Genomic DNA, 14735 nt, shown 5'->3' on the forward strand with positions numbered 1-14735 from the left:
TAACATCCAAAATCTCAAATCCTATAATCCACAGTTAAAGCGCCATAACAAAGTACCCAAGTAGAAAAGAAACCTGACAGCAGTTGGTTGAATTAAAATGAAAAGGCTTTACCATGTAAAAAAATTTCAACCTAACGCAAAAGAATTAAAATGAAAAGAACTAGTTTTACAATTCTTTTGCAGTACAAATTTACCGTTAGACAGTTTCATTTTTTATCTTCTACTTTTTGACTTCGCCTTTTGTGACTTCGACATTGAGAGAATGGAGGTTGAGCAAAAGGTCTTGAGAGTCTAAGAAGACCTTGTTAGAAGACTGAGCCATGGTGTGTGAAATCTCTCTTGCCGCCTCAATCTGTCTCAGTGCCAGAAAGGCCGGGTTGCTTGATATTGCCATGCCAATCAGATCTGCACTCTTAGCCTCTCCCTGTGTAGAAATATTAAGGGAAGTCAAGACGGGTTTTTATGTAAAAGGCTGCATGAACAAAAGAGAATACCAAAACAGGGGCATAATTGTCAAAGTGCTTAATTGGTAGATTTTGTAAGTCTCTCCGAGAGGACAAACATCATAAAAAAATTTAGGGGGGTAAAATTTGATACTTGTTAGTTATTACACTCTGTATGAGGATGTCTTCCGTTTTGTCTTGTTTTTCTTTCATCACATACTACAACTCATGAGAGAGCTGGGGAGAGAAAATAGCACCCTACATAGCAGATTCTTTGACACTGATCATAACTTGTATAATTTAACAGGGGTATATATGTAATTTTTCAAGACCTATTACTTAAAACAACATGCACACTAGGCCAATCAAATTTAATAAAATACCACAAAATAGGACAATGTTTCTAGACAGTTCAATCATGCTATGCAATTCAGGTATGCCAGGACTGAGAACAAACCTGTCAACATCTAACCAGATATATGTTTTCCATAGTACTACAACTGTCACAAGTATCTCGAATTTTTTTGTTGCAAGGACAAGATATCAGGTACAGTTTGCAATTAGTCCATCAAACACAGGTTTACATGCAAAACCCAAATAACAAAGACTGAGGCTATGGTACAATGCATAACGCGGATTGGTTTGTACTATGAATCGGTATTTTTGTTTTCAAAGTTCAAATAGTAGATCTAAACCTTTGAACATGATCTCCATATGAATTTGTACTTGTAGACTACATTTTACATTTTTTAGAATTTTTTTACTATTTTTTTAGATAGGTAGAAAATTTACTACTTTTGAATGGTCTAGAATTTTTAGGTGAAGTGATTTCTACATATGGAGATCATTTTGAAAGGTTTAGATTGGCTATTTGAACTTTGAAAACGAAAATATTGATCCATAGTATGGATCAATCTGTGCTATGCATAGTACCATAGACTCATCAACAACAAAAACAATAAATAAGAATAAAGGAAAAAGAAATCGCACCTGAGCTCTAATAATAGCACTCTTCTTGTCCTGCTCAGCCTTTTCAACTATGAACTTAGCACGCTCCACCTCCTGTGCAGCTACCTGCTTGGCCTCAATGGCATGAGTGAACTCCTTGCCAAAACTCAGGCTGGTGATTGACACGTCATCAAGGGCCATGTTGAAGTTGCGGGCCCGCTCTGTCAGAATCTTTCGTATCTCCCTGCTCACTGTCTATTTATAAAATAATAACATAAAACTTAGACCCCACTTGATCCGTGGAATATACAACAACAACAACAACCAAGCCTTTAGTCCCAAACGAGTTGGGGTAGGCTAGAAATGAAACCCAATCACAATCATACAAAGATCCGTGGAATATAAAAAAAAAAAAAAAAAAAATTTGTAGTATGTAATTTATCAAATACTGAGAATTGTGAATCCCCTAGAGAGGAACAACTCTCAATCATTTAATCTGATACAAGTTCAATAACAATTTGAGCCCAAAATCATTTACCAGCTCCATTTCAGATCATGTTACAAAAGGCAAATTGTCCCCAAGTTTTAACTTGCAAGCAGAGATGAATTCATGTTTACAGATATGCAATATTTTATAGGAATGAATAAACATTTTTCTGTTTATTATAAAATTAGGTGTCTCCAGAAGCTAAACATTGAAAAAGTTCAAAACAATGTTAAAAATGGAAAAAGGGAACAAAGGCAACCTCTCTTTGAGTGATGAGCTGGCTAGCATTGTACTGAGCAACGACAGCCTTGAGAGTCTCATGAATAATAGAAGGAAGCACTCTCTCATTGAAGTTCTCTCCTAGGGTTCTATATATTGTTGGCAGTTTCTCTGGCAATGGTCTCGTCAAAACCCTCAGCCCAATTTTCACCTTTCAAAATTCAAAGAAATGCACACAATTAAATGCATTGCAGAAAATTTTCACCTATTGCCTTTTGCATTTGAAAACAAAAATGAACAATAACTTTTAAATAAATTGGTTTAGATTGTACAATGGCAAAACAAAGTCACTTGTTCATTCTAATGTCAAGCTTAATTTACTTACTGTTCATTATTAGAAACCACATAGGAAAAGTGATTTGAGTAAACTGTTTCTGAAAAGAGAGCTTGATAAAAATTATAGCCAAAAAAGTAAATTGTAAGCAACAGTTTGCAACTACTATTAATTAATCCAATTTGACACTTGTATTGTATTGCAAAAGGGCTGGCCAAATAAAACATTTCTCAGAAAGAGCCTAATTGACAAACAATTATAACTAAATAGACCCTTCTATACAGAGTCTCCATAATAGTATGCAATGGATTGACAACAAATTTAGTGTAACAAGGCACTTGAGACTATAAATATGAAGATCGCTTCATAAAAAGAAAATTAAGTAAATTAGAAAGAGTAAATACAGGTCCATAACTGCTGTCATTCTTGACTCAAACCCTGTTTTCCCAGACTAATCTGTCTGATATAAAACAAATGGATCAGATTCACGCCACTAGTGGGTTATTGGGGCTTTTTTTAATTTAAGATCCACTATAAATTGCTTTTGCTAAAATAACCGAAGAAATAAATTTGAGAAAATACCATCTGCAGATCACGGCTACCAGAAGTGCTCTCAACAAGATGGGGTCGGGCCCGTACGTCATAGATTATTGGTCTCTCAAACCATGGGATCATAAAGTGGGTTCCTTCAGGGTATACCTGCATACACAAACTTCAACTTTTAGTATTAAACTAAAAATGTAGTTTCCAATTTTTAGGTTTCCACTTCAACTCAAATTCCTTAAGAGACGCGCCTCACAATCCTTAGAAAAAATTTGCAACTACAAAACTCAACATGAAAAGGCACAAATTAAAAAGAAAAAAACTGAACAATCACAGGTTCTGACACCATCTCCCTTCTACAACCAGGATTACAAAATCAAATCAATGAATAACAAGAACAAATAACAACATTTTGAGGTTGATTAATCAAAAACCTAACACCTCTTAAGGGTTCATTCGCTATTTTGACTCTACCCAGACCAATTCCGTAACAAAAATTGAAGCAAGAGAAGAGATAAGAGACCTTGTCTTTAATACCGTCGATCCGATTGAAGACAATGGCACGATGACCACCATCGACGTTGTAGAGGCTGTTCGAGGCGGCGTAGACGGCGGCGCCGCCAAACAACGCCACCTTAAGCATCGTGGTAGCTCCTCTTGTCGGCACATTAGGTATTTTAGGGTTTTTGAAATTCATTCTCGCTAGTGAAGAGAGAGAATTTAGAGAGATGTAGATGTGGTGGCGTTTGGATAAAGAGGCGACTTAGGGTTTTTAATTGAAAAAGAGAGCATGAGAATTTTGTGGAAATGAGAATTTTTAATATGAAAAAGAAAATTTTAATTTGTCAAAATCAAAGTTATTTAATTAACGGGAAATTTTAGAATATAGGTGTTCGGCAAATGTACAGGAAATTTGTTAGGATGTTGGTTTGTTTTTCTTTTATAGAAGATGTAATACTACAATTAAACTATATTAAGCGTATTAATACTAATCACTGATTATGATCAATATAATTGTACATATCAAATTCTAAAAAAGAGATGAAATTGCTAAGTTTATGTGAGATGATTATGTTAGACGTCAGAATAGAAACTTAACTTAAAATTAGCTTAATATATTAAAATTAAGTGTTGTTAGTTAATTATGCTTGTTTAATAATTTCTTTGTATTATTAATTATGCTTGTTAATAATTTCTTGTATTATCAAATGTAATTTGAATTATTGCTAGTCTTGTATTTCAACTTTTGTATCTATGTATTTTAAACTATTTTAGCTTAATCACAATTTAAATACTTATTATTTTCTTCTTTTCATTAGTGTTTTTTTTTATCGTTCAAATTAAATATAAAAAAGGAACACTGGACCACACTATTCTTTTTTTTTCCATTTAATAGATTACACATGATAAAATAGAGAGCTAGTAGTATATGTCAAAAATTTATAAAAAATCATTGAAGCATTTGCCAAAATATTATTTTGGAGCGATCTGTCAAAATTATTGAAGCATCTCTCTAACCAAGATGCAGCTCCGCCAAATGGGAAAAAAAACGGAGCTCTGATCAAATTTTTTTTTACCATGCATACATACAGTCAAAACAGTAAAGGGTCTGATCAAATTGTTGATGTTATTTTCTTGTAATTTTGTAGTTCTTGGGGGTGTTTTTATAATTGTTGCACTTCTAATTTTGAGGCTGTATAGGTACTGGTAAAGGCGGACTGGTATGGTACCGGTACCAGTTGTCAGTTGTATATACCCTGATAGCTTCTGTCGGGTTTTCAAAAAAAAACAAAACAGTAAAGGGTAGCAATTTGGGAATTTAATTGGGTAGAATATCCTTGTGCCGAACGCTTCCAAAGTAAAAATACCAATATATTACTTTTACCTTAAAAAACCCATGGGAAGCGTTCTACCGAACATGCCCTTAGGGTTTTAATAATGGAACCAAATCGTCTGCCCCCTGTGGGCAGGATTTTCTTGCCCCCAAGTGTAAGATAGAATATGAGCTGTTGGATTTTATCAAAATTCGTGTTGAGAGATGTCCTGATCAGCGACTCCGTTAATTAATCAATAAGGGACTCCGTTAATTTTCCTCCTCTTTGCTTTCTCCGTCTCTCTTCGCTTGAGTCTCTCCTGATTCTCAGAAAACCCAAGCATTTCAACAGTTTCGCTTTTCTCCCGGCAACCCATGGATAAGCTCCATGTCTGGATCGATTTTCACCAAGACGAAAAGGTATCTCTCCTCTCTCTCTTTTATCCTACTCCCCTCTCTCTCTTTGGTACATGATTTGTATATCAATGTTTCTGTAATAAAACAGGCGCAAAGCCTTTTATCCAAAACATAAGCTATAGTAGGTCAAAAATTTTGAACCCCCACTGGTATTCATTTATTACCAAAAGGTACATGTAAGTAACTGTACCAGTATACAATATATTTTCTGTACCAGTAACTGGTATGCATTGAATTTAACTTTATTGATCTCAAAAAATGACAGTATATCATTTTCGATAGAAGATTTATCAAGTTCATTGCTTGAGATTAGTTCATCAGATGTGGAGGTACCACAACTTCGTAGGCGAAACTCAGAATTCAACTTTCTTATGCAAAATATGGATTAAATAAGAGTTTGCTCGATTGAAGACCTAGTTTATGCAAAATTGAAGCAAAATGTATGTAAATTTGAAATTGTTAATTTTGTTATTATTTTTTGTGAAGACATGGCCGCATAGGCCAAGTGTGCTTGAAAGGTTCAAAGGTCTTGTGATATGTTGCCCAATTATGATGATATAGTTAAAAGCTTGATCATTTTGTTCGATAATTATATGGGTTTGATGTGAATCAAATATTATCTAGACCATCTGATATGCTATGATCAGCCTCAGTCAAACACAATTAACAGAGAGAGAGAAAACGAATAGGAGAAAAATTAACGGAGTCACTAATTAACAGAGTTGTTGATCCAGAGGATCTCTCAGCACGAATTTTGATAGAATTCAACAGATCAGATTCCATCTTACACTTAGGGGCAGGAAAATCCTGCCCACTGGGGGGCAGAGGATTTGGTTCCTTTAATAATAGACCGTAAGTGTAAGAGAGAAGATAACTTCTTCCACCAGGTAGACTCGTTGTATAATAGACCGGAAAGATATCTATTTCGGGCCCATGAATCTGTATGATATAGCATTTAAAGTAGGTCCAGACTTCATTTCTTCTCCCAAGCCGATTAAAGACAATTCATATCACCTTAACAAAATGTTTCTGTTTAGATCCGGACGGTCCATCAGAATCCGCACGAATATTAATCTAAACAGAAATACTATGTTACTTCAGAGAAAATGGACACGTTAAAGGGTTCGAGTCTTAACACTTAACATAGGGATGTGACTTGAGTTTTTAATTAAAAGTTTTGGGTGAATTTCACCTATACCCCTCAAAAACTTCAAAATTACATAGAAATTATGTATTTTCCCCTCTAAATTTCAAAATCTCACATATTTACCTATTTTATTGTCTTTTATATTAAAAAACATTCTAAATTCATAAAATATCAATTTTAGCCATTTATTAAAAAGCATAAAACATCCCTCCGACTCCAATTTAAATCCGAAAGGTTCCTCTACCGTCCGAATTGTTTTAAGATCTGTGTGCTAGGTCAGCACGAATCTTGAAGTGAACACGCACATATATTGAAGCAACATGCACATATCTTAATGCAATGCACACAACTCAAAATTGCTTTAAGATCCGTGCATCTTAGATCAACATGAATCTTGAAGCGAACATGCACAGATCTTATTGCGATGCGCGCGAATCGGACAGTAGAGGAACCTTTCATATTCAAATTTGAGTTCGATGGGGGGTGTTTTATACTTTTAATAAAGGGTAAAATGAGTATTTTATAAATTTAGAATGAGTTTTAATACAAAAGACGCTAAAATAGATCAATGTGAGTTTTCAAGTTTAGATATGTAATTTTAAAATTTAGACGGAGAAATACGTAATTTTGAAGTTTTTGAGGGTATACGTGAAATTCCCCGAATGTTTTAATATAAGACACATAATTCGTCTCGCTAGAAAAAAAAACTGAAAAATATTTTGACAAATGCGATTTGAAGTGTCAAAGACATATAGCAATTGCTTGCTAAATCAGCCGTATTTTATAAAAATAACACATCACACTTTGTAATTGTCTTCAAGAGTCAATTTAAGATATATAAAATAATAAATTGTAAAGGTTTAAAAAATATCAACGTGTCACAAAAAAAAAAAGATTAGACTTCATTACAAGAATGAGATAATTTAAAATATTTTTTTATTATTTAAAAATTTAAATAATTAAAAAAAGTTATGCAAAATTTAGAAAATGTTTAATGATTTTAGTATAAAAAATCAAGCGGTGAAAATTTATAAGTTCATTTTAATACATCTATTTTTTATTAATTTTTGATCAATTAACTTAGGAAAATTTGTGAGATTGCCACTACAAAACCTTGAAATTGTGAGATTGCCACTACAAACTTCAAAATTGTGAAAATGCCACTATAAAACTTCATTAATTGTGAAAATACCATTTATGCTGTATTCTTATACTATTAATCTGGTTAAAAAATAAAAATAAAAGTATTGACTAAAATACCCTTACTCGAGCAACATGAACCATCGAAAATCCATCTGCCTCCTCTGTTCGCTTTCACACGAGAAAGGGGTCTTACAATCGCACCTTACACAAGTTTACTGATTCGACGAATAACCAACTCACTCCACCGTATCGATTAGATCAGTATTTCATTCTATGAATAAGCGCCTAAGACGAATCAATAACGGAGGAGCCCAGATTCTTTTACAATACAACGAAAACGCAAGCAATAGAAGTATAAAACTCTATAACAAAAAAAAATTAATTAGGGGAAAAAGAACCACCTGTATCTCCGATAATGATATATTTGAACAGATAAGCGTACTACATATCTTCGTATGAAATCTAATCAAACTTCTCCGATTCAATTTTTCCCAAATTCAAAAAGAACAGAGCGCTTCGCTTGGATTTGGATCTTTCGAGAAAGAGAGAGATATATAGCTGTTAATTTGATTAATTAATTGAGATCTTAGATTTCAATAGCTGTCCGCAGAAGTAAAACGGAACGTGGATGGCGAGTCAGTGACGAAATCGAATATTAGAGAGGTAAGAGATGGATTGGCGAGTCGGTGACGAAATCGGAAGTAAAAGGGAAGAGATGGATTAAGAGGCAGAGAGGAAAGAGATGGATTGGCGAGAGAGGCAACAGAGATTTTCGATGGAAGACCCTTTTCTCGCGTGAAAAAGATGGATTGGCGAGGAGGCAGATGGATTTCGAATGGTTCGTGTTGCTTGAGTAAGGGTATTTTAGTCAATACTTTTATTTTTATTTTTTAATCAGATTAATAGTATAAGAATACAGTATAAATGATATTTTCACAATTAATGAAGTTTTATAGTGGCATTCTCACAATTTTGAAGTTTGTAGTGGCAATCTCACAATTTCAATGTTTTGTAGTAGCAATCTCACAATTTTCCCATTAACTTAATACTAATTAGTTTGAGAATTTATAAATTTTGTATGTAAACATATAAAGTAGCAATTTCAACACTAAATTATTACTTTAAAACTAATTTCTAGAAGTATGAGATTAATGGAGTTAACGTTCTAGAGCAAATGTTATTTGCTAGTTTTGTTCATATATTGGTTGATTTATTAATCAAGCGGAAAGATACATGATTAATAATTGCCACATGTCGTTTAGTTTTTATATTTCTTTTCCATAATTCTATATTGATACATTGAGCAGGCATGGTAGTGTCCTAGTTACTAACCATGTCTGCCATGATCGTTTGTGAAAACTCTTTTGCTTATGAAATAAATGTGGTTTTATTTATATTGTTATTGATAATGTATGTGATGTGAGTACGCCTTACGTAGAAATACGTGGCGGGTTGTCTCGGGGTGTGACACTTGTCAACTTCGATGCCTTTGGAGGTCACAACATGTCCCAGAACAACACCTTCTTGGACCATGAAGTGACACTTCTCCCAATTTAAAATCAGATTAACTTCTTCACACTTCTGCAAAATCTTACAAAGGTTAGTCAAACAAGAATCAAAACAAGCACCATATACAGAAAAATCATCCATAAAGATCTCAACCTCATTCTTGATAAAATCAGAAAAGATAGATATCATGGCTCTCTGAAAGGTTGCTGATGCATTACAAAGACCAAAGGGCATCCTACGATATGCATATGTACCATATGGACAAGTAAAAGTGGTCTTTTCTTGGTCTTGTGGGTGAATGAGTATTTGGAAGAAACCAGAATAACCATCTAGATAACAAAAATAAGAGTGATTAACAAGTTTTTCGAGGAGTTGGTCAACAAATGCAATAAAAAGTGATCCTTGTGTGTGGCTGCATTGAGCTTCCTGTAGTCAATGCACATCCTATAGCCATTCACCACACGTGTTTGGATCAGCTCTTTCTTCTCATTCTTTACCATTGTTGCTCCTCCCTTCTTTGGCACCACATGGACAGGGCTCACCCATTTGCTGTCAGAAATCGAGTAGTTAATACATGCATCAAGAAGTTTTAAGATTTCCTTTTTTACTACCTCTTTCAGATTTGGGTTGAGCCGTCGCTGGTGTTCAACAGATGGCTTGTGATCATCTTCCAGTAAGATCCTGTGTGAGCAGATAGATGGGTTGATCCCTTTCAGGTCCTTGATTGAATACCCGATTGCGCCTTTGTGAATTTTCAGCTTCTCCAAGAGTTTCGCAGTCTGATCGGGGTTTAAACCTGCATTTACAATCACGGGAAAAGAATTATCTGGACCTAGGAACTCATACCTGAGGTTGGCTGGAAGAGGCTTGAGCTCAGGAGTTGGCGGCTCTATTTGGTCTTTTACGCGGTCCGCGTCAGGTCCACTCGGCCAGAGTCCAAGTTCTTCCAGGTTGTTAGTTTTTGCATCTGCTGCACAAATTGATTTCAACTCGCTTGTTTCAACCTGCAACTCAGATAAATAATTAGAATGATACCTTAGCGTGCTGTTGACTTGCTCAAGAAAGTAATCATCGCCCAAATTTGTTAGGCATTCTTTGATCACATCGATTCTAAAGCAAGATTTGGCTGGTGAAGGGTACTTCATGGCACGGTCAATCTGGAATCGCACTTTCTCCTCTCCAATGTTCAAGGTCAATGTTCCGTTAAACACATCAATTATTGCACCTGCAGTTCTTAGAAAAGGTCGTCCCAAAATAATGGGGACTTCCTTATCTTCTTCCATTTCCATTACAACAAAATCAGCAGGTACATAGAATTTACCAACCTGAACCGGTACATCCTCCACTATGCCAAGTGGTAGTCTTACCGAAGAGTCTGCTAGCTGTAAGGTCATTTGCGTAGGGCTGAGCTCACCTACTCCCATTCGATCAAAGATAGTGCATGGCATGAGACTCACGCTAGCTCCCAAGTCGCACAGAGCTTTCTTGATCGTGGTTTTCCCTATTGTGTATGGAATAGAAAACTTACCAGGGTCTTCCAGTTTAGGTGGTAGCTCACTTCTCAGAATGGCACTGCACTGTTCCGTCAGTTTCACCATCTCGTGCCCCTCAAGCTTTTTCTTGTTGGATAGGATGTCCTTCAATAACTTGGCATAGGTGGGCATTTGGGTCAAGGCTTCGGTGAATGGAATGGTGATGTGTAGTTGCTTGAGAACTTCAATGAACTTGGAGAATTGTTCATTGATCCTAGACTCAGCTAGTCTCTGAGGAAAAGGAACAGGTGGCCTGTAGGGTGGTGGCTTTTGGGCCACCTTTCTGCCCTGGCTGTTATGCTCTTTTGAAGGAGTTGTTGAAGGAGGGGTTGGGAGCATTAATGAATGGCGCAGGGTTGTTTTGTTTCCACCTCCAGTTTTGTTGCTCAACCGGGTCTTTGGAGTAGGATCGGTTGAAATGAGGTTTCAGAAAATAGGATGGTTCATTGTTGAGAGAGTTGACTTGTTCGATCTCTCCATCAACTTGCGCCAGTGGGCATTGCTCATAAACATGCCCCTCATCTCCGCACATGACACAAGTTTGTGGCTGCTGGTTGACTACCTTCACACTCATCTTATCAAAAGCCTTCTACATAGCGTCCAGCTTGGCGGTTAGAGCAGTGATTTGATCAACCTCGAATCGGCCACCTCCACCAGCTCGGGTGTTGTCGCGGCCAGACCACTGTTGGTTCTGCACCATGTTGTCGATCAAATTCATAGCTTCGTGAGGTTCTCTTTCCATCAAAGCCCCACCTGCAACAACATCAATAGATGTGCGAGTGCTTTCAGTTAAACCATCATAGAAAGTTTGAATCAATAACCAGTCAGGAATACCATGGTGGGGACAAGAGTACTGCAATTTCCTAAACCTTTCCCATGCCTCATTTAGGGGTTCATCAGACCTTTGCCTAAAACTGGTTAGTTGGATTCTTACCTTGGTAGTTTTTTATGAGGTAAAAATCTGGTCAGAAACATTTTGGACAACTCTCTCCAGTTTGTAATAAAATCCCTTGGTAGTGACCCTAACCATTTCTTGGCCTTATCCCTAAGTGTGAAAGGAAACAAAGCAAGTCTAATGTAATCAACTGTTGCCCCATTGGTCTTAATGGTGGTACAACACTCTAGAAAAGTTTGGAGATGGGCATGCGGATCCTCATGATCCAACCTATGGAAAGTGTTTTGCTGCACAATGTTAACAACACCCGGATTTAAGTTCGGTTGTTGTCCCACAATTCTTGGCAGCCTGATTGCGCCTCTCACATCTCCTTCTCTTGGCACATTAAACTCGCGCAAGGTCCTTGGCACGAAGTCGCCCATGTCATCATCAGAATGGTCGGTCAGGTTCTCTTCTGCCTTCTCTTCATCCCCGTCGTTGTTCATCCTTGCTCTACTCGGGTGTTCTGAGTGTTCGGACTCTGTCTCTTCTACGCGGGCCGAGTCAGTTGTGACGCGGGGCGTGTCGAGAGGTGGTTGTGCAGGAACAGTGGCGTCTGGAGGAGTTTTTGTGTCAGAAAGTGGTCATTTGCTCCTCAGTTAGTAGTCACCTGTGGGAGGCGGTACGAATGCCAGCTTTCCTAAGAGAGAGAGAAAAATAAAGAAAAGATACAAGTTAAAATCTAGATTAAATAATGTAAGAAAAAATCTAAAAAATATATGATGCCGTCCCCGGTAATGGCGCCAAAAACTTGTTCACTCAAAAGTATAGAACAAATTTCAGTATAGCAAGCTATACCTTTTAACTTGGACCACACGGTTCAAGCATTAACTAGATTTTACCTAAATTAATTAAAAACTAGAAGTTTGAAAAGGTTGGTTTTGGTGTTTCTATTTCCTAACTAATTCAATAACAGAGATTAAAAAATAAGAGAGTAAATAAATTTGGTTTAATTCAAAAATAAAAAGTTGTTTCCATGGTTTCTGATTTCATCTTCAATTCTACCTCTCGGTACCTAACGCGGTCCGTGTGGCCCTTGAGTTAATACAGTAGCTGTATGTTTCTGTGTCGAAAGTTATGTGTAGGGTTCTATTGACCTTACCTGATGTTCCTAAACCTCAACTCTCGTTTGTTGGCTTAATAAACTCGATATCGGAATTGCAATTTTTGCCCTCTTAGGTTTCTAAACCTCAACTCTCGTTTATTGATATTCTACCTAAGTTACTTGTCTGGTTTACTAAAGGCATCCACCATCTCTCGACGCATGGAAAGTTCACCTCTCGACTACTAATTGGTTTCGCCTCTCAGCTCACAAACCTACCTCATTGTCACACCCCAGATTTTTATCATCCGGAGCGTGATTATATAAGCATCTTCACATCTTTCCTTGGCCTATCAACCTACGTCGCCAACAAAAATGAAAACAAAATAACAAAACTAAGTCAGCTACAAAGCTCATTAACCGGTTATTTAACGATGCGCTTCTCTATAATTAGCTTAATTTAACAATCATTCAAATAGGCCGGATTAATCCACACAAATTCACATCAAATTATGCACGCATATTTAATCAGCAATAGCACATCAGTCTAGGTTATCCATAAAACAAGTCACATCATATTCACACATGTGTAATCCCTGTCACAGGCGATTCCCACATTCTCATAACACAATTCCTTAAACCGCCAATCCAATGAGAAATCCATCCAACATTGGAAGGCCGCCAACCCACTGGGAAATCCATCCGACAGTGAGAGGCTACAATCACATATCAAATTCCAACCTCAGATCCGCTATCCCGTTAAATATGCCATCATAATTCAATATGCAATACCAATATTCAAAACAACCGCACAAAACGAAAACACAGTTATAGAGAAGTCTGATTACCTGATAGCGAGATATTCAGAAATTCATATCGGTTTGCAACAACAATTCAAAATCACTGCGACGTAGTCAGGATTCAAATCAGATATTGATAATTGATGGCCAAACTTGAATAAAATATATCTTCTATTTTTTTTCTTTTCTAGGATATCAAACTGAGAGAAGGGAAATATCTCGGATATAAAACAGAGAGAGAAACTAGGGAAGTCTATCAATTCTATTGCTTTAATATGTATATATAATGAAAGTGTAAATCGAAATGGTGCGTTAGTAGAAGAGGTGCATTTATCAGGACTTCAAATGACAAATACAAAACTGATCTGAAAACCGTAACTTATAATTATTAAATAAAAATTGTTATGCGATAAAAACTTCTTTGAAACCGTGCCTTTCTGGCGCCTCTTCAATTTTTATGTTTTTTTTTTATGAACGGTTATACTAAGTAATTTGCTCAAATGATTTAATTAGATATTAAATTTTCATATTATTATTTTTTTACTTCATAAAATATTAAAAAGAATTAAATGTCTAATTCGGTTTAATATATTTAAATACTTTATATATATATATATATAGAGAGAGAGAGAGAGAGAGAGATGGGCTACGGTGAGTTGCGAAGTAAAGCGACTATTTTACTTCACGCTCATATTTTGCAATTTTTAAGTTCAAAACGTCGATCCGAACCGTTCATATTGTTCTCCATATTGAAATATGCTTGGAGACCAAATTTTACATTTTTTGGAATTTTTTTACTATTTATTAAGCAATTTTGAAAGTCGCTGATCTGATGGTCCAGAAAATTTTACTGTTTTTTACTGTTCACAGCAAAACAGCAATTTTCAAAAATAATTAATAAATAGTAAAAAAATTCCAAAAAATATCAAATTTGGTCTCCAAGCACATTTCAATATGGATTAAACATCTAACGGTTCGGATCGGTCGTTTGGACTTTCAAAATAAAAATACGGCGTGAAGTAGAAACGCGTTTTACTTCGCAACTCACCGTAGCCCACCTCTATATATATTTATGAAATGTTACCAAAGATTTATAATTTTTATTATCTTATGAAACAGTTTTGTAAGTATAAATAATGTAATAATGACTCAAATTTTCAGAATATTATATTCTTCCCTTTTTCAAAAAGAATTTTGTCCTCAAAATTCAAATTAATAAATGATACTCGAATTGAATAAGACAAAATTAACAATAATCAAACCGAATTTATCTGATACAAATTAATCGGAGGAGCGGATAATCACTTAATAACCAAATCATTTTACAGGAAAATCGAATTATTTAAATTAATGATTTTATAAAATCAAATCAGATAAATAAATAAAATAATAAGCAAATGATATGACTAATTATATAAGTATTA

At 35.6% G+C, this 14735-nt stretch overlaps 3 protein-coding genes and 1 non-coding gene across 5 annotated transcripts; 1 reads left to right on the top strand and 3 right to left on the bottom strand.

Moving 5' to 3' along the window:
* Nucleotides 1–3718, bottom strand: LOC144557527 (prohibitin-2, mitochondrial-like). Of its 2 annotated transcripts, XR_013512690.1 has the most exons (6): nucleotides 3498–3718; nucleotides 3014–3130; nucleotides 2138–2308; nucleotides 1434–1646; nucleotides 132–424; nucleotides 1–73 (listed from the first exon to the last, which is right to left on the bottom strand). XR_013512690.1 is itself a non-coding variant. In XM_078306106.1 (5 exons), the coding sequence occupies exons 1-5, from the start codon at nucleotides 3669–3671 to the stop codon at nucleotides 221–223; spliced, it is 879 nt and encodes a 292-aa protein (XP_078162232.1). In that variant the 5' UTR covers nucleotides 3672–3718; the 3' UTR covers nucleotides 1–220. The 2 variants fall into 2 exon arrangements, 1 of the variants encoding a protein (XP_078162232.1); XM_078306106.1 differs by having other exon boundaries at nucleotides 1–424.
* A 5252-nt stretch (nucleotides 3719–8970) lies between these two features.
* LOC144557355 (uncharacterized) lies at nucleotides 8971–10931 on the bottom strand. Its single transcript, XM_078305924.1, has one exon. It carries the CDS (start codon nucleotides 10872–10874, stop codon nucleotides 9333–9335), a length of 1542 nt encoding a protein of 513 aa, XP_078162050.1. The 5' UTR covers nucleotides 10875–10931; the 3' UTR covers nucleotides 8971–9332.
* Nucleotides 10932–11124: 193 nt separating this feature from the next.
* LOC144557070 (uncharacterized) lies at nucleotides 11125–11915 on the bottom strand. Its single transcript, XM_078305622.1, has 2 exons — nucleotides 11563–11915; nucleotides 11125–11443 (listed from the first exon to the last, which is right to left on the bottom strand). Exons 1-2 carry the CDS (start codon nucleotides 11913–11915, stop codon nucleotides 11125–11127), a joined length of 672 nt encoding a protein of 223 aa, XP_078161748.1.
* Nucleotides 11366–11472, top strand: LOC144557672 (small nucleolar RNA R71). Its single transcript, XR_013512751.1, has one exon. It is a non-coding gene; the product is annotated as a small nucleolar RNA R71 (small nucleolar RNA).
* Nucleotides 11916–14735: the final 2820 nt, after the last annotated feature.

The sequence above is a fragment of the Carex rostrata genome, chromosome 7 (assembly GCF_964058835.1).
Source record: "Carex rostrata chromosome 7, lpCarRost1.2, whole genome shotgun sequence".
In the NCBI taxonomy this organism is placed as follows: Eukaryota; Viridiplantae; Streptophyta; class Magnoliopsida; order Poales; family Cyperaceae; genus Carex; species Carex rostrata.